At 38.9% G+C, this 18,976-nt stretch overlaps 1 protein-coding gene across 1 annotated transcript in view; it reads right to left on the bottom strand.

The window, feature by feature from the left end:
• Positions 1-18,976, bottom strand: part of LOC134212481 (A disintegrin and metalloproteinase with thrombospondin motifs 7) — a 655,262-nt gene that overhangs the window by 330,612 nt on the left and 305,674 nt on the right. The window contains exons 5-7 of the mRNA XM_062690387.1: positions 11,384-11,474; positions 11,224-11,326; positions 6,621-6,778 (exon numbers count right to left, since the gene is read on the bottom strand). Coding sequence (XP_062546371.1) covers positions 6,621-6,778; positions 11,224-11,326; positions 11,384-11,474 — 352 coding nt within the window. The remainder of the gene's footprint in view (positions 1-6,620; positions 6,779-11,223; positions 11,327-11,383; positions 11,475-18,976) is intronic.

The raw sequence follows: 18,976 nt of genomic DNA, 5'->3' as shown, positions 1-18,976 counted from the left end.
ACTGATAATTTTAACGGATTTGGCCAGCTGTCTAACGACTTTGAAGGCAGAAAATTCTCAACACCCGTGGTTATCATCACTATTCAACTTCAGTTCGTTGAATTACATCTCATATTGTTATTGCCAATTCACATTATTCTGATATATATATTATTTACTTAAATTTTTTAATTAAATTTATCATATATTAAACAAACAAAAATTATTACTTACATTTTCTAAAACCGTATTCTTTACAATTGTTCTTTTATACATGTTTAAAATGTGGGCTATAGTTAATTCAATAATTATCGTGTACAATGATGATGCAATATGAAGATTTGGTTTAAAGACTAAATCATACAGTTTTCTGGTCGATGGACAATGTTTCGTAGTTTGTGGTGAAAAACATCGTTGACTCACTCCTCTTTTCTCTACAATGAACCTGGGAGATAAACGAAAATTGGGTTTCTTGATGATTTTTTTTCGTTTCTTTTCGCGAAAAATTCATCAATCCTATTCAACCTGTTCCAAATCCAATTCAAATTCAAGTCAAATCCAATTCTTATCCAATCATTCATTCCAAAGTCAATCCAATTCAAATGCAATACGAAGTCAATTCAAAGTTTAAATCAATTCCAAACCAAACCCAATTCCAGTCCAAACCAATTCCAACCCAAAACCATTCCTAATATACTCCACATTAAACCTAAACCAAATTCAATCCAAAACTAATCCAAAGTCAATCCAAATGCAATGAAATCCATTCCAAATCAAATTTTAATCCATTCCAAATCCAATCCGAAGCCAATTTTAATCTATCCCAGTTCTATTTTGAAATCTTTCTAAATACAATCGAAACCTAATCCAAATCCTTTTTAAATTCAATCCACATGCATTGCGAATTCATTTTAAATCCAATCCAATTTCAATTCATTCCTAATATGATTCAAACAAAATCCAAAATTGAATCAAATCCGTTCGAAACCAATCCACACCTAATGCAAGTCCAATCCAGATTTATTTTAAATCCAATTCTAATCCATTCGAAGTTAGAAATGTATCCTCAAACCGAACAAAAAATCACGTCGGCCGAAAAACTTCTAGCCGCACCGTGCTGCCAAAAATCCAGGAACTTATTTTTAGTATGGAAATAATTCTTCATCATTAATATAAACTGCTGGGTTATCCCAAAAGTACCGTGGCGCGAGTGATAAAACGGTATAAGGAGACCCTAACGACTACTCGCAAAGTGCAAACCAAGCGTCGGAGTGGAACTTTTGATCATCAACTGCGGTTGAAGGTCATTCGAAATGTCAAGGATAATCCCAACATCTCTGATTATGATTTGGCGAAAAAACTGAATGCTGATCGCTGTACAGTGCGGCGAATTCGTCTCCGGGAAGGCTAACAACGGCCAGATCCCGAGCTCGTAGGCTGTACGACCGACTGCTGACGAAACGCGAAGGGTGTCTCTTGCTCGACGATGAAACTTACGTGAAAGCCGATTTCCAACAAATCCCAGGGGTCAAATTCTACAAGGCACCTGCACGCGGCAAGGTTCCTGGTAAATACAAGTTCATTTTCGCAGATAAATTCGCGAAAAAATTCATGATTTGGCAAGGGATCTGCTCTTGCGGAAAGAAGACCAGCGTTTTTGTGATGAATAAGACCATGAATTCGGAAGTATACACCAGGGAGTGCCTTAAGAAGCGGGTTTTACCATTCATTAAGTCCCATGATGGTCCAGTTACGTTTTGGCCAGATCTAGCCAGCTGCCATTACAGAAAGGATGTGGTACAATGGTACAACAACAATGGAGTCCAATTCATCCCAAAAGAGTTGAACCCACCAAATTGTCCCCAGTTTCGCCCGATAGAAATATTGGGCAATAATGAAGCAAACTGAAGATGAAGAGTGCAGTCATCAGCGACCTTGGTCAGATGAAGAATTGGTGGAACCGGATGGCCAAAACCGTGACTGAAGGAGGTGTGCGCCGGCTAATGAGAGGTATTAACGGAAAAGTACGAGAATTTCTTCGAATTCGTGATGAATGATTTGATTCACATTTTTTCATGAAATATAATAAGATTACCCGTGTTTCTTTCTTAGAAAGTGTTTTGATTGAAAAAATGGTTTAAAAGATACACGCATTTCAAAGTGTCCCATTTCTAAATGATCTAAGCTTTACACATTCATTTTAATCAAAACGCTCATTTTTTTGTTAAATATCTTGGCTGTGCATATGCACAGCATATGTTTCGAAATGGACAAATTGATATGAAATTTGCGAAAAAGAATCCACGTGTCTTGGAGGGATGGATATGCAATTAATTGTAATCAAGTGTCGGTCTTTCACCGTCATTAGTCGTCTGAGTACACGCGACCGCTTACGTTAAAGGCAATCAAACTCATCAAATGCTTTAGCCAAGCAAGCCTTTGGCACAGCAGAGTGCGATTGAATTCGCATTCTATACCGTCCCGCCCAGACAGTTACTGGGCGGCATGGAGTGCGATCCTCTCGTTTAATAAACAATGTGCACTCGCTTGGCTGTGGATATACAATAGTAAAGCGCATGTGGAGATTGGACAAATCAAGCATCCGAAAGATATTCAATTTGCAAAAAAGAGAGCTAACCGCGGTGGAGGTTGGTACTCGGATTCTAATGGCTTTTCCGCAAACGTGACCTTTAAGTGGTCTTGTTGTGTAGGGGTTATCACGCCTATCTAGAGAGTAGGAGGTTGAGGGTTCGCGTCCCTCCAAGACACGTGGATTCTTTTTCGCAAATTTCATATCAATTTGTCCATTTCGAAACATATGCTGTGCATATGCACAGCCAAGATATTTAACAAAAAAATGGTTTTCGTACGGCCGAGTTGCCGAATAATATGCAATTAATTTTCAAAACGCTCATGTTATTATCTATGATACTGCCATCCGTCTTTTCATTACATCTTTTCAGAAACCAAGAAGTCTATTTATCGATCTTTGAACCAGAATGAAGAATATTCCGAACTATCGGTTTTCTATCTCTACAGCATAAATCCAAAACTAGCTGGTGTTGAAGAAAGGCCTCCTTCATCCAGGACATGCGAATTGAAACTTGGTGAGAGAATTCCATTATATATATTATATATATTTACCAAATTATATTGAAACCATATGATTATTACCAAACAAAAAAACTATCAGAGCACCCGATTGAAGCGATTTGGATAGGAAGAGTGGAATCGCCAACTTCCTATTGTTAACATCTCGTGAATAAAGGGCGGGCTCTTCTCCCCATCTATTGGGTCAATCTGGGAAACGAGGGCTAGGTTATATTATTGTATGTACTAACTTTCTTCTGGAAGGAGATTCTCTATTCATCCCGTGGATTCGCATAAGTGGCTCTGCTTATGGAACCACCCCACCCTATTTTGGCCCTTCATACAGGAGTTTGATGAAATATAAACAATAATATAATCATGATCAAATCGTTTGTCAGATATGGCCAGTGCTATCGGCAGGTGCCTTGCTACAATAGATGGTAGTATCATCATCATCATCATCATCAATCCAAAAAATCGATTGTGTATCAATAACAACAATAATTTAAGGACTGTCATACATCAGTAATTTTAAATACTATATTTCTTAGAGAGTCTGTGTGGAAATCGCGTATGTTTATCTATTTTTGGCTGTGATACATCGAAAATCAGAAAAGGGGATCAAGTCTACCCAGTCTCCCCTACCTAATAAATTTTCATTATTTCGTTTCAGCGTTAAGTCCCTTCTAACACCAAATGACTTCAGCTTATCCTTGAAAGGAGAACTTGTGATAATTTTCTATCTCTGTCCCTTTTTTCTTTGTTGTTGAGCTTTACGCTTTCGAAGTAGTCTTATTTCGGCCGGAGATACGGGTTTGACATCAGAACTTGAAGATTCACATGCGTACTTTTGCCCCACACGTTCCTGCGTACTTTTACCCCAAAGTCCCAAAATTTATTCAATAAATGGTTTTGACCTCTTGGAAAACCAATTGGATTGGTGTTCTGCATCATAAACTACTCTATACAATAGGTTATGGAAATGGTATAATGTTCAACTGATTGAACTTATACATATATGGTAATGGTATACAACCAGGTTTTTTTACACGGTTTGGTTTTTGTCGTTTAAGACCTTTAGCGTCAATGAAGCAATGAGTTAACCCCATGAAAAAATTCACAAAAAATCAAAGAAAATTCAGGGGGTATTTAAAAAGCTGTGAAAGTTCAGGTTAACCGAGAAATTAATGAATTCCAGCCGCGTAAAAAAAAACCTGGGTGTACTAGTTGCGGAAACACAATTATTTTTAGCAAAATAGCCAGAAAATTATCCAACTTAATATCTCCCTTGTTGTTTATCAAAATCTTTTACAATAACACATGACAATAGTTGGCCAGAATACCTATCAAATTGATGTAGAGCTGCTAATTTATCTTTTTTATAACTTCAAAAAATCTAAAACGTATACGTCTATACGTATACGTATAGAGTATACTCTTACCCACGCGCACTCTTGCCCTATTCTACTCTATTCCACCTAGCAGGTGTAGGAGCAATCGTGCATTGATGAAAATAGCATTAGTAGGTGAATATTTACATTCATTCAAATTTATACATTCATTAATTCAAAAAAAGAACTGAAATTTGCTTTGAAACATCTTCAAATTATCTGAAAGTCACATAATACATAAAGCATCCTAAAAAGGATGCAAGATCTGGATGGAAACGATGGAGGAGCATGTGGCAAGCAGGCCTAAACACCCTTCTCCAATCGGTTTGATGCTAACGGGCATGCTATCTACCTGGTGTTGCTAATGAACATGCAATCTGGTGCTAAACGATACTCATCAATTCTACCATTCTCGTAATACACTCGTAATTCAAAACGGCTTCAATAGAAAACCAATTAACACTGAAAAATACTAATCAATACTTTCCCTGTCAATTCGTTTTGGATTGTTCCTAATTAATTACCGTATGATCAACGCTAAATGAATTTAAATCCGAGATCAATAAACGCCAGCCAAAGCCGATATAACTTATTTTTCCCGATTTGTGCGCCGCTTCCACCATCAATTAGTGCAACATGAGTTTCGATCGGTTTTTTTACTTTTCGCTCTTATTCCTGCTGATCCCGCGCGAGCTCTGTAACTGACACCCACCATCGAACCACTCTGCGTGTCGGCACTTTAAAGTTTCATAATCCAATTAAGTTCCTGACGATGCTTCCATTCTTGCTGCGGGATCGAATGAGCAGAGCACAGCATAGCAGAAGCTGCACCCGTTGGTTGGCAGCGCGCGACAACAGCAGCAGGTTGTTGGATTCACTATTTACTGGTGCAAGCAAAGTCAGGGGAAGGGAAGGAAAACTGTATTGAAAACACGATTGAAAGCGAAACCGATGGTAATTTATTAATCGAAGCATGAGTTATCATTTGTGTCCCGTCCATCAATTAAATGACTCTGTGTGTTGGTAATCAATTTGAACAAATCGTTGTTTGCTGATGTCAGAGCAGTTTTTCTAGGTTTATGGGTCTCAAATCATGTGAAGAGATTTTTTTGCTTTGTAGCGCCATTCATCCAAAAACAGTTGCTGTCAGTACTGTGCTGCTTAACCGAATCGGAACGTTTTCTTCGGCCACGATACCCTGCAGTAGCAATTCCCTTTGCATGTTTGATATGTAGAATATTTAACGAAATGGTTTACAAATAGAAGAAAATGTACAGCTTTCGTTCCTTTATCGCTGAACGAAATACACGTAATGTCGGTTTCGGTGTCGAATCCCAAGAAGCACATACGAGTGGCTAAAGGTTGCAGAATATAAGCATACGAAGCGCAGCTATGCATTTGCTTTCTGGCTTTCTGGGCTAATATATTTTCCGTGAATGGAATATCTGAGAATGAGGTTAACAGGTGTATAATATGTAGTTAGGTTGTCGTCATTAACTGCATAAATTGGTAATGACCTAAATTACTCATGACTGCTGCAGTGTTACAACTGGATTTTTTCACCATGCCCAAAATGCATTTCAAAAGTTCAATAAATTTCAGCTAAATACACTTATGCAATCAAAAATGCAATCAGCGGATCAATACAATTAACAAAAATATGAATGTTACAAATGGACGATAATGCGCTTCAAAAGATATCAATCAAACAGTTCTTTAGAATTAATTTAAAATTTAGATCAGTTTCGAGAAGCAAATGCCTGCTCCCCATTTGATTTCGTTAGACAAAATATTATATGGTTTACAAATCATTTCAAAATAAATATCCTGAAAGTCCAACGAAGCTGAAAGTATTTAATGTTATGCTCACAACCTCTTCGACACTAGAGCGTGCGATATTTGAGTTTGTCAAAGAATCTTGGCACATAGTATCTGCACAGCACGGGCCAGTTAAAATTTATCGATGCAGGGACGCAAGCATACTGCAAGGTTAACCTTAGGGGCGCGATATGCTTCAGTAGATGTGACCGAATATGATTATACGGAATAGATCCAGAAAACAGAGCTCTTTTACGTCATTTTACTACTAGTTCACTACCAGAAGGATGGCAATAACAACAATACAAAGTCTTATCCTTAGCTAGCTAGGTAGGTACTTACCTTGCATATTCCATCCACGCAGATTCCCCTGCCGCTGTTGTTGCGCCGAAAATACTCGGTGGGTTTGCTGCACGGCGTTCCATCGATGACTGTCTTGTTCAGCGTGGCGAAGTAGCGCATTCCAATCGGTTTACAGTTCAGCTCACATTCGGCATCGTCTGCAGAGGACATTGAGTGCAACAGAAAATAAGACTCACGTAAATTGTAGTTCAGATACCGAAAAGTAGGTACATATTGCGGGGGGAACCGATTTTGCGTTACACGAAAGAATATTGATGCTTCATTTTCGTTGTCTGAGTAAGCATAATTTATATGGTATTACAAGGTGTGCTTCAAATATCTTGTTCATTCATCGAATAACTACACCAGTACTCTGATCATTGGTAGTTCGACCTTGTGTTCGACTTTTTGACGTAGGACTTACGTCTCTCTTTACTATACCGGGTGTCATTTCAAAATATTCAAATCGACCGCGTTACGCTGTGTCATGGGTGTAAGCCCCTCAATCGACAGATTTCAAGTATGCCTTCCATGCCCATGCTTGATAAGACCCGAAAAACTTGTTTCAATAGGCATGAAACTGTTTTCAATGAAAAACATTGAGATCAAGAGAACCTATAAATATGGGTACCGCATAATTCTTACATCATTCCATTACCACGTTCTGATTGGTGCAGACACCAGCGAATGAGCAACCGCTGGGTCTGCCGAGAAACCATAAAATAGCGCAACGCGATTTTTTCCTTTCATTCTGACCGGGACAAGCGAAGCAACCGCATCATCGATTGAACAGCACTCACACCTTTTAGCAGGGAATGAAGTCTGCACCGACCGCTTTTTCGGCTCGACACCATCTAAGCGACCATCATCAGCCGAAACCTAGCCAGTACATCAGCAGTCCACCCTACAGACCCGACAAAGCAGCAATGCTGAGCAGATGCCGGCAGCAGCAGCAGAGTCGAGCCGAGACCGGCCGGCATCGGTGCTGAGCCGAGACAGGCTGAAGAAAAGCCACATGATGCAGCATGTATGTCCAAAAAACAAACGGTTCTTCAGAGAGCCAATAATAGTGATCAATATCAATGCTTTCAATACCCTTCGGGATAGAAATTGCAGGGTTGTTACGGAGATCCTGAAATATTTTCCGTGCCAAATCCGTGCCGACTAAAATCAAATCCACGCCATTTCCACGCGACATGAAAATCCATTCTGCGCCAAATCCGCGCGACTCAAAATTAAATTCTAAGCAAATACACGTTAAATATCAATGTTAAATATTACGCTGAACATTACAACAATTTAGTGAACGTCTTTTTTCGAGTTCGTTTTTATAATATTACTGATTTTAAGTATATGTTTTAACTTCAACGTTACACATGTTTGTACAAAATTGAAAATAGGATTAAGGAAAAAGCAGTTGATATAACAACTCATCTAGATGGTCCTTATTGGAATTTCTGAAGAAGTCGCTCCAAAATTGTCTGCGGATGTTTCTCCGAGAACATCTGTGGAAATTTCTCCATTCTTGCAAATGGTTCCCCGGAAATTTATGCGGAATTCAATTTTTTCATAAATTTTTGTGAATTCCTCAAAAACAACATGCAGGAAATTTTAGGAAACTGTATGTGGACACCCCTAATTAATTCCTACAGAAATCGCTTGGGAAATTCTAACAGAAATTGGTTGGTGACTTCCTGCTGAAAAACTTCCGAAAAATCTGTTGTTAAATTTTCAGGATTTTTCACAGAAATTCTTGTGATCATAGCTAAATAAACTTCGAAGGAAATCGCAACGTGAATTCTTGCGGGAATTTCTCGGGAATCTCCGCAAAAACTCTTCTGGGAAAACATTTTCAAAAATTTTCAACAATTTTTTTTCAAAATCAACATCAAAAACAATTTCTGCGGAAGCACTTAAAAGACGGGTGTTCATGTCCCTCAACAGACATGTTTTGAATGCGCCATGCTTCAGAATGATTTAAAAATGACAACAAGTGGCGCCCCTCTCCTCATAACATTTGTTTAATCAATGAGTGTAACCATGGAATTCAAACAGGGTTTGTTAATATCCGAAAATTGATGTTAGTAAATAACTACAAACGTTAATTTTGTTCTCGAAAACATTTGCTAACGAGAATAAAGCCCATCTAGATAGACATAAAACTAATTTTCAAATTAACGTCCTTAGATATAGAATTTCATTTGTTTAAATACTCCTAAAACTTAATCCGCACAAAGTCCTAAAATCGTTATGTAAATCCGCGCCGAATCCGCGAAAACCGCAAAATCAGCAAAAATCGCGAAATCCGTTTAGTCGTAACAACGCTGAAATTGCACTTGGGTGCCAAATCCAATATTCAAGAGATAACATTTTATGCGTGATTTTCATAAATCTAGATTGCTTTGAGAATAGGTCGTATGTGCAAAAGAGGGATTCTCTTTGATCACGCTCTCTTTTGCTAATAAATCGGCTAGTTTTGCATGTTTTGCTACGATTCCACTTCAGCATGATAGACAAAGCTATTGTCTTTGGATATCTGCCAAGAAATTCTAAGTAAACTTTTGTATAGTTTCGTAATAATCGAAAGAGAATAGATCCAGAGAGACTCTCTTTTGCACATACGACCTATTTTCAAAGCACTCTAGAAATAGCGTTAAAACTAACAGTGGATAATTTTTCTGACTTAACCGCGAAGTGGACGAAGAACTTCACTTGACCATGTCTTTAAAGATTCATAAGATGTTCAAATCTTTCACATAATCTTATTTGGATAAAAAACCACCGATAACAGCTCAAACATTAATAAACTATCAATCGAAAAATATGTAGAAAAACATTGTTTAATACTGACCGCACACAAACCGAACGTGACTGAATGATCGTCCCATGTTATGAATTCTAAATCTTATCACCCGAAATCCCATGTCCGGGTGTTTCCTTCCTTCTACTACTAACAATGTTGTCTCAGAAAAGAACACCCTACTTCCCACCTGAACTGCAATTCTAAGCTCGCTTGCCCGGCTTATTGGCCTGTATCATGCGGAAAGTCCCGTTAAGAAATAGACGCCAGCAGCGAGCAACAAGCGTAAAAAAGAAGAAGCCCTTTTCGAACGCGTTGATGATGATGACGCTTTGGCTGACAAAGAAGCGGGATACAAGACACTAGCTGATTGGTCCACCAATTGGGAAGCAGAGAAGATTCAAAATTAAGTAGGTATAAAAGAAAAGTGCATTCGCTCGCAAAGCATTCAGTCTTTTTTATACCATCACTAGAAATTCGCGGTTATTTGAAAAGATCGTTTTCTTACTTTTTGCACTTAGCCGAAGCAAACAGCCTGTTTCAAGGCTCTAAGAGTTAAAAATAATGTTCTCCTTCAGTCGCTATCACTTTGGATTAGAAGGCCCTTCAGTGGAAGGGCTGAGATACAGTCTACATCCCATGCTGAGCCAACTTGTGGTTTATTTCAGGCAGTCCTTCAGTGGGAAGGTTGCCACTGTCGAGGCTAATATTTCGTGACCGGCCAGATCCTGAATTTTTTCTGATGATTTTTGTTCGAGGTAGATTTGATTTCTGTGTCGGTTTGATGAGAAGATTACTCCAAGGAATGGTATGCAACGCCGATTATTTATCCAAAATAGTTGATGTGAGAAATTTGGACATATTATGTATCTTAAAGGCATTGTCAAGTCAAGTCCTACGTCCACTTAGCGGTTATGTCATAGACATTACCCACTGTTCGTTTTTAAACATCAATGTGGGTATCAAACTACATGGTTGTTAATGGCCATAATAATGCAAATATTTTTGATGTAGGGTTGAATGGTCTAAAATCTACCAAAGAGAAAATAGCCCATCGAAATCGTTTACACTACATTTCACAGCGAATGCCCTTATTACAGTTTTACTTTACATTATCTATTCAATACCGAGTTATAAAAACGAAAAATCTGCTCTCGCTGGCCTTCCATGTAAAGATCTTTCGAAATTCATAGGAAAGTTATCCCGTGTTTACAAAGGATTTTTTGCGAAAACTTAAAAACAAATCTCTTATATGTTCAGAATAATTTGAATTGTGAAAAATTACCCTTTTAAAAGAGTTAACTTTTAAAATTCCACTGAAATTAAAAAAGAAACCTTGAAAATTAGGAACATGTTTTGGTAAAACGCCCGATCAGGAAGGTCCGAAGAACCCACAAAAATCTCATATCTGAAGCTACTAACATAAACAACAATTTTATAATTTCCTAACATTCACGACCAGTTTTATAACGCTACTCTTACGATTAGTGATTGTTGTAAAGAGCAAAATGTGATGTTTTAGTCACCAAAAAGTCTCAAAAACTTTCAAAGTTGTTGGGCAGAAAAATAAGTAATTTTTTGTTGGCACTTGGATCGACCGAATCCCGGCCAAATAGGGGAATTTCTCTGATTTCCATCTCACTGAACATATGTCAACATGTGTGGTCACTGCTAAAAAAACACAAAAATGAGAAATAAATATCAAATACCTTTTCATTGCTTTGTTTTTGATGGGATGAGCCATGAGATGAAATCCAGGAGCATTTCCCCTATAACTTTATGTCTTTGTAAATTTATGTTTACCTTTGATAAATGCCTCCCAAATGTAACGCTTATCCTGAAACGCTTGGTTGTTGAAACTAGTGCACTGTTGCTCACGAAAATCAACCGTTGGGATTGGGCAATCCTGTAAGATGAAAAAGTATTTAAAAATGAAACATTTGTATAGATTAATTACATTCACCTGTTCATTACACAAATGATACCGCTTAACGATACCTATGCAATCGTAGCTTTCCACTGCTGGTCTAGGGCTTTTCTTTCCATTGATGTACCTGCCCGAAAATAAAAGAAACAATTGTTACACGGTTTCATAATAGGGTATCTGTTCCATTATTAATAATATGCTCCTATATCAATAACATTAGCAAAACAGGCAATTTAGGACCAATTTGTGTCGTGTTTTGTTGTTATCCGGCGTGCTCACATCACAAAAATGAGAAATAAAACAATTTGCGCTCCAATTCTTTGTTTTCGGATGGTATTAATTTGGGTACATAGTATGAATTCAGGGAGCAGTTCCCCTACATCAAAGTAGAGGAAAATTTGTAGATCACGATTATTTCCCAGCACCAAATACGAATTAAATCATCTTGTCACAAACATCCCGTACGGATATTGTTCGGTTCAATTACCAGCACGAGAACGTACGCCTTTATGCATCCCGGCTGTCAGCTGGGCGGACAAGATGTAACGTCGGGATGCAACAACAAGCCGCCCAAATGAGCCATCAACGCGAGAGAAGATAACGTGTTGAAATATAAAGTGACAGCTGATGGCGAGTGTAATCATGATTCCGATATGACTCCTTGCCATCCTCTCTTGGCTTAGTTATGTTGCGTTCAAGTAAAATCTCCTACTATCAGACTGAATCGTAAAATCTTTACATACAAGGGGCAAACGACCTAAAAGGCAATATCATCGGTAGGTGATATTTTTTATTCACTTGCATTCCCCGCTCAAGCAACCCAAATATGACTTTCAAATATGCCGAATTGCTTATTTCTAACGATTTTGCAGAAACTCTTTGAATTTTGCTCCCTTCGTTGGATTTTACAAACACACTGACTCGGAAAGATATGATAACATAATCGGAGAGCTTCAAAAACAGACTTGCTAAGAGCTCTCGAACGCCATAGAGCGCTACAATTGGATATTCCTTTCTACCGACGAAAACGCTGCTAAGAGAGGATAATGCTGAATTTTATGAATGACAGTACGATGGTCGGAAGGTACCACCGGATTATGATTATGCTTCTGACCTTTTGTCAGCACATTATTGGATACTGGTGGCGTTCCTCGCGTAATGGAATGATCACGAGAACAGCGCAGCCGGCGAGCGGGACGGGAAGTGACGGTGAAAATCTCAATTATGGCGCTGGTTAGGTATGCGAAGATAAACGAATGAAATTATTGAAGAAGTTATCACCCATGCTGGGCTGCTGCAGTTCGGCTCGAGCATGTTTTCGATTAAGTTGTGAGAAATTATGAGAATGGTAAAAGCAAGGGGAGAACATTCAATAGTGGTGACAAAAAACGTTGTCTGTCAATGTCACGAGCTTAATTAAATGTGACAGCAGTTTGTGTCTTTGGGATGAAAAAGGTTATTACCTAAATCGATCTCAATTATGTTAGATTCAAGATCTGTTATTTGAAGCATGTTGGCTGGATATAGTTGGTAAAACGGTGAGAGAGCACAAATATGTAGATCTACTATTCATATAAAAAGAAATTGATCTTCTTTTAATCTATAACGTTTTATGCTTTGTTAAATTATACTACATTTGTAAAAACCATAATTGAACTAATTAAATATGTTTAGTTTTCAAAATGGATCTATTTTGAAGCATTTCAATGCTGATTTCATATTATATCTCCTTACTTTATGAATATGTTGAATTTATTGCAAACCTTACTTTCAAATAAATTTATAGTCTTATTACTGCCGGCAGAATTATCAGAAGCATTCCGTGGAGTGAGGGAGCTCAAGTTTTTTTTTATCTTTCATTTATTTGGAAGGCTCATTTGCCGTGAAGAGTTACGGAGTCGAAATCAAATTCTTCTTCTTATTGGCATTACATCCCCACACTGGGACAGAGCCGCCTCGCAGCTTAGTGTTCATTAAGCACTTCCACAGTTATTAACTGCGAGGTTTCTAAGGATCTGTCTCATTTGGAGAATTAAACTGAAATTAAACTTAAAAGTGACATATAAATAATTATCAAATAACCCTGCTCGCAGAGCAAGATTACTGACAGATATCGAATCATTTTGCATCGATGTCTTATTGGAATTGCTGGGCAGCACCAGCCATACTTATTACCGGGTTATTTGCTAATTTTCGAACTGTCACGTTTAAGTTTATTTCTCCAAATGAGACAGACCCTAAGCCAAGTTACCATTTTTGCATGACATCTACGCGATGTTTCATATCTGTAACGGGATATACCAACTTTTGTTTGGGAGACAACAACGAGAGGAAGACATACGGGAGGGATTAACGACAGACATTGAAGTAGACAATAAGAGTAATACATTCGTAATGGGGTACAACAGACAAGGGGAAGGGCAGACTAAGGTTACAGTATTACATCAGCAACTTTCAAAAATTGGTGGACCAGGGACATGTACTCGAGATCAAGGCCCGACAACACTTCTCTAATAGGCTTTGGTTGTTTTCCTCGGACCAGGAGATGTTCAGTTAGCGCACACATGGGGCCACGATGCTCCTCGCACGCCCACACGACATGATCGATGTCCTGATAATCCTCGCTGCAAACACAGAGTGTTGAGCGATAAACGAACCAGTAGATTTCGTTAACTTTATTCCAATAAAAGGGAGTTACAAAATTCCTGCGGAATTATAAATAAGGTTAATGGTGATTCAATTTAGCACAAATATACTACAACTCACTTTTGGTGATTCGAATTCGCAATCGTTTTAACAATTCGTGTCGAAAGATTTCTCGTTATTAGTTACCTACTGATATTGAAGGGGTTTTCTATTATCAAACTTAAGATGTAAATCGTAAAAGGATCTCACCGCTGGTCTTTCGACTCTGATACGTGGATGGATTCAAATATTTCCCCACGGGCTTAACTATTCACCAGCTAATTAATTATGGTCATTTTAGTATACTGGATGATAGGAAATTGAATGTCCTCACCTTATGTTAAGAACAGCCTGGGAATGCAAGTTAGCTGTGTTTTCTAATTCCGAATAAGCGTTAGAATTCACTGTAAAATATATATAGATCAACAGATCCCATCATTAATTTTACAAATTACAATGATAGTTTGCGAGTTCAATTAGCTTTTACCTGATTTTGGGATAGCAATTAACTAGATTTTTAACAATTTTTGTGAGATATTTTGGCTTAAGTTTAGAAAAAAATTCCTTGGACGTAGTTCAGTTTGTCAACAAAGGCTATCTTGTTTACGATGAAATACAATGCACTGACCGCAGACTCATCTTCTGACCTTTCGTGTGGCAGACAATCCTCTTTCTGCGGTTTGGGTGTCGATACGTTTAGACGATCGCGTTCACAGGAGTGGGCACGATGGGGCTCGTCGGATCACTGGACGTGGCGGGATCAACACAGAGATTTCCTTCCGAGAGCCCCACTCTGAAATGATGTGCATTTGAAGTGTAGTGATTGAACAATAGACGACACAGGCTTCGAATGACGTCTCGTCCCATATTCAATTGCTTGAACCATGGACGCTTCGACACCTGCTGGCGAATTGAATACAGCCATCTACCCAACTCCTTATTTGTCCATTTCTGTTGCCAGTTGTTCAAGGTTTCCTGACGAACTATTGTGAACTAAATTCATCGAAGGTGATTTTCCTATCGTAAATATCACCTTCCATAGCGCCCACATTAGCCAAAGAGTCCGCTTTCTCATTTCCCAAGATCGAGCAATAAGAAGGTACCCAAGCCATGGTGATTGTGAATGACCGTTATGATAAAGCACTTAAAGCTTTCCGTATCCCGATAAGAAGATACGTTGAATGCTTCGCCGGTTTCATTGACTGAACAGCTTCAAAGGAACTTAGACTGTAGGTGAAGATGAAGTAGTGGTCAGGAGGTAGGGATGCGATTTGCTCGAGTGAATAGTGTATAGCTGGAAGTCTGGTATTTCATGAACCTCCTGCTTCATGGACAGATCAAAAGTATCAGAGGAACTGTAAGAGTCTAAGAAGTTAGCACGATTGGTGTCTTCCGAAGAAGGGCTTACCTCCAGCGTCATATACCAGTGGTAAATACTCATAAATCGATATTGGGGGTTTTGTTCGAGCAGCTTCTCGAAGTTGTCAATGACCAATGGATTGAGAACCTCACAACGGATAAGGAACCGGAGCGATAATTCCGCGAAACGATCTGTTAGCGGCAGAACACCCGCAAGTACTTCCAGGCTCATCGTATGAGTCGAATTCATTCAACCTAACGCGATACGAAGACAGCGGTACTGAATCCGTTGAAGCTTCAACATGTGTGTTTTTGCCGCGGACTGAAAACAGAAACTACCGTATTCGAGGACCGACAAAATGGTACGTAAAAAGATCTTCGGGATGCGCACCCCCCATGTTCCCGTGATTGTTCGCATGAAATTGATTCGTTTCTGGCATTTTTGTGTCAGATACACAATGTGCTTCCCGAAGGTGCATTTCGAGTCGAACCAGACCCCAAGGTATTTAGAAGACATGCTATGAGTGATTGTCTCACCCATCAGTTGGAGCGGGAACTTTGCCGGCTTATGTTTTTTTGAAAAGACAACCATCTCAGTTTTCTCCGGAGATAATTCGTTACCTAGCTTCGTAACCTTCGTAAATTGTCCAGAGTATCTTACAAAAGGTCCTTGCAAATCAATTGTGGTTGGCCCCGAAACGGATACAACGCAGTCATCTATAAGCTGTCTTAATGAGCAATTCGGCATGAGACATTCATCAATATCTCTCACGTAAAAATTGTAAAGTAGGGGGTTCAATCATGAGCCCTGGGGGAGACCCATGTAGCTAATTCGTGAAGTTGCTGAGAGTCACCATGAGAAAAACTCACACGCTTCTCTGAAAACCAATTGTACAAATAGTTGTTCAAAATTGGTGAAAGACCACACGTGTGGAGTTTGTCGGATAAGACATCGACGCAAACAGAATCAAAAGCCCCCTTAATGTTCAAAAACACTAAGCCCATTTGCTCTTTTTTAGCGAAAGTAAGCTGAATTTCTGAAGAAAGCAACGCAAGACAGTCGTTCGTTCCCTTGCACCTGCGGAAACCAAATTGTATATCTGACAAGAAACTATTCGATTCAACTCATTTGTTTTGCCGGAGGAGAATCATCTTCTCCAACAGCTTCCGAAGACAGGACAGCATCGCGATGGGGCGATACGAATTATAATCTAACGCGGGTTTTCCGGGCTTCTGGATGGCTATCACCCTCACTTGCCTCCAATCATCCGGAACAATGTTGCACTCCAGTAACTGGTTGAACAAGCTCAATAGACGCCTCTTCGCGACGTCTGGAAGGTTTTGTTTAGCAAATTGAACCTGATTCTATCCATCCCGGAATTGTTACATGAAAGGAGAGCATGCGAGAATTCAATCATCGAAAAGGGGCGAACTATATCATCCTTGTCAGCAAAAGCATCATGTGACACTTGCTTCACCGGCACCGAATCCGAACAAACTTTCCTTGTGAAGTCGAGTATCCACCGCGACGAGATTTCACGATCTTAGTTTACGGACGACGCGTTGCGAATTCTTCTCCGGACGGTCCACAGAGTTTCCATTGAGGTCTCGAGCGATAAACCTTCAACAAAAGAGCGAAAATATTCACGCTTTTACACTTTGACCAGTTTCTTGAACTGGATCTCGAGCGCGATGTACCGTTTGTGAAGTACGATCGAACCGTGTTTCCGAAACTCTTTAAACGCGGCGGATTTCCTACGATAAAGTTGTGTAGGGGAGACTGGGTAGACTTGATCCCCTTTCCTGGTTTCCGATGTATCACAGCCAAAAATAAATAAACATACGCGATTTCCACACAAACTCTCTAAGAAATATAGTATTTAACTTTACTGATGTATGACAGTCTCTAAATAATTGTTGTTATTGATAAACAATCGATTTTATAGAGTGCTGTCAAAAATCTACTTTTAAAATATTCGGGGGAAATTGATCCCTCTCCAAGAACTTGCTTTGATAAAATTAGAAAGGTGCCCTCAGATTTTTTAAATATTTTCCCTTTTCGAATTGCTGTGCGTATACATGAACGAGTTTTGTTATTGAATTCGACAGCACATGCTATTTTAAAATTTGGGGAGACTTGATCCCCTTTCTATGATATCTACGCAATAAATATTTTTTCCTGCCAACCGTTCATCAAATTTGTCAAATCTACAAAAAATTAGAAGCCTGAGAACAGATTTATATTTTTTTGAATTTTTTTGCCAAATTTTTGTATGGAGAACTGATGTGGGATCAAGTGTCCCCATATTGAGGCAATAACTTCAAATCCAAATATCCTAAAACTTTGATGGAATGTTGACATTTTCATCAGTACAAATCATTAAGCACATTTATGGCTTTGTGCTGTGAAAAAACGAAAGCATTTGGTCATTGTTATGAAAAGTTACTAAAATTTTGCGTGGCCAATAAAAAAAACTTTAGGAAGGTCAAAACATACAAATCGCCCTGCAGAATAAATAAGGTTGTCAATCCAAAAAATAACTCACCACATAAAGGTCATTTGTCTAGAGGATCTATACTAAAAAATATGCTAGAACAAAACTACTTTAGTTCTTGATAAAACAGGGGGTGATCAAGTCTCCCCGGGGATCAAGTCTACCAAGAAATCTACCCACCTTCCCCTACACTCGACATCCCACCACGGACTAAGTGGTTCCCTACGAACCGAAGCTCCTGGCACTGGCCGGCGTTGTGCCCGAAGAGCGCTGTCAAGGATCAACTGGGATAGACACTCGTACTTTTCTCGTGGGGGAATTGCTTCTATCGACATTACGCCATCAATGATTGGTCATGGGAGGTGAGGTCATATGGGATGTCGATAGAAACAGATTGATCAAGTGCATTGGAAATCGAGACTTCGATCGGCAAATGATCACTACCACGGGGATCTTGGACCACCTTCCAAGCTAGGATAGGATGTGCCAATTAGTCATTAAAAATCGTACCGATTTTCTGTCAAAATCGTACCGGTTGCTGATTGGGTGAAAATGACAATCGATTACTTCGATCGGCGGTATCACATTTTCAAAAGAGCAGCTTGTTGTTACCTTGGCCGTGTTGCTGGGAAATTAAATTGAAATTTATGACAAAATTCGAAAGTTTGTTTTTTGATTTTTTGGGCAAAATAAATTTATGCTAGCCTGCAAAATATGCATGCATGATTCTCAAGGGTTATGCTAATTTGAAATACTCGATTTGAAGCATTATTAAGCAAATTTTTACCCTTTTCTCTGTAAAACTCATCTAATTCCTTGTAAAAACATTTTGCTGATAGTACGTAGCATCTTTGATTACGAAATATGGAAGAAATGAACGATAAACATTAATTTTATACGTATATTATTCAGCGGATTTTGCATAAAAAATATTCGGAAGCACTGGACACCACCTCGTCGAAGCAATCGACTGAGGAAACAACAAGGCAGTCACAATTGAATTGTCACATCCTATCCTAGCTTCCAAGTACAGTTCAATGACAATGATCTCGAACAAATGGAAAGATCTAGACGGCTATCTCTTGCTGAA

Source organism: Armigeres subalbatus, chromosome 2 (genome assembly GCF_024139115.2).
Source record: "Armigeres subalbatus isolate Guangzhou_Male chromosome 2, GZ_Asu_2, whole genome shotgun sequence".
Classification (NCBI taxonomy): Eukaryota; Metazoa; Arthropoda; class Insecta; order Diptera; family Culicidae; genus Armigeres; species Armigeres subalbatus.
Note: the sequence above shows the minus strand (reverse complement) of the source record. Positions and strands in the feature narration are given on the sequence as shown.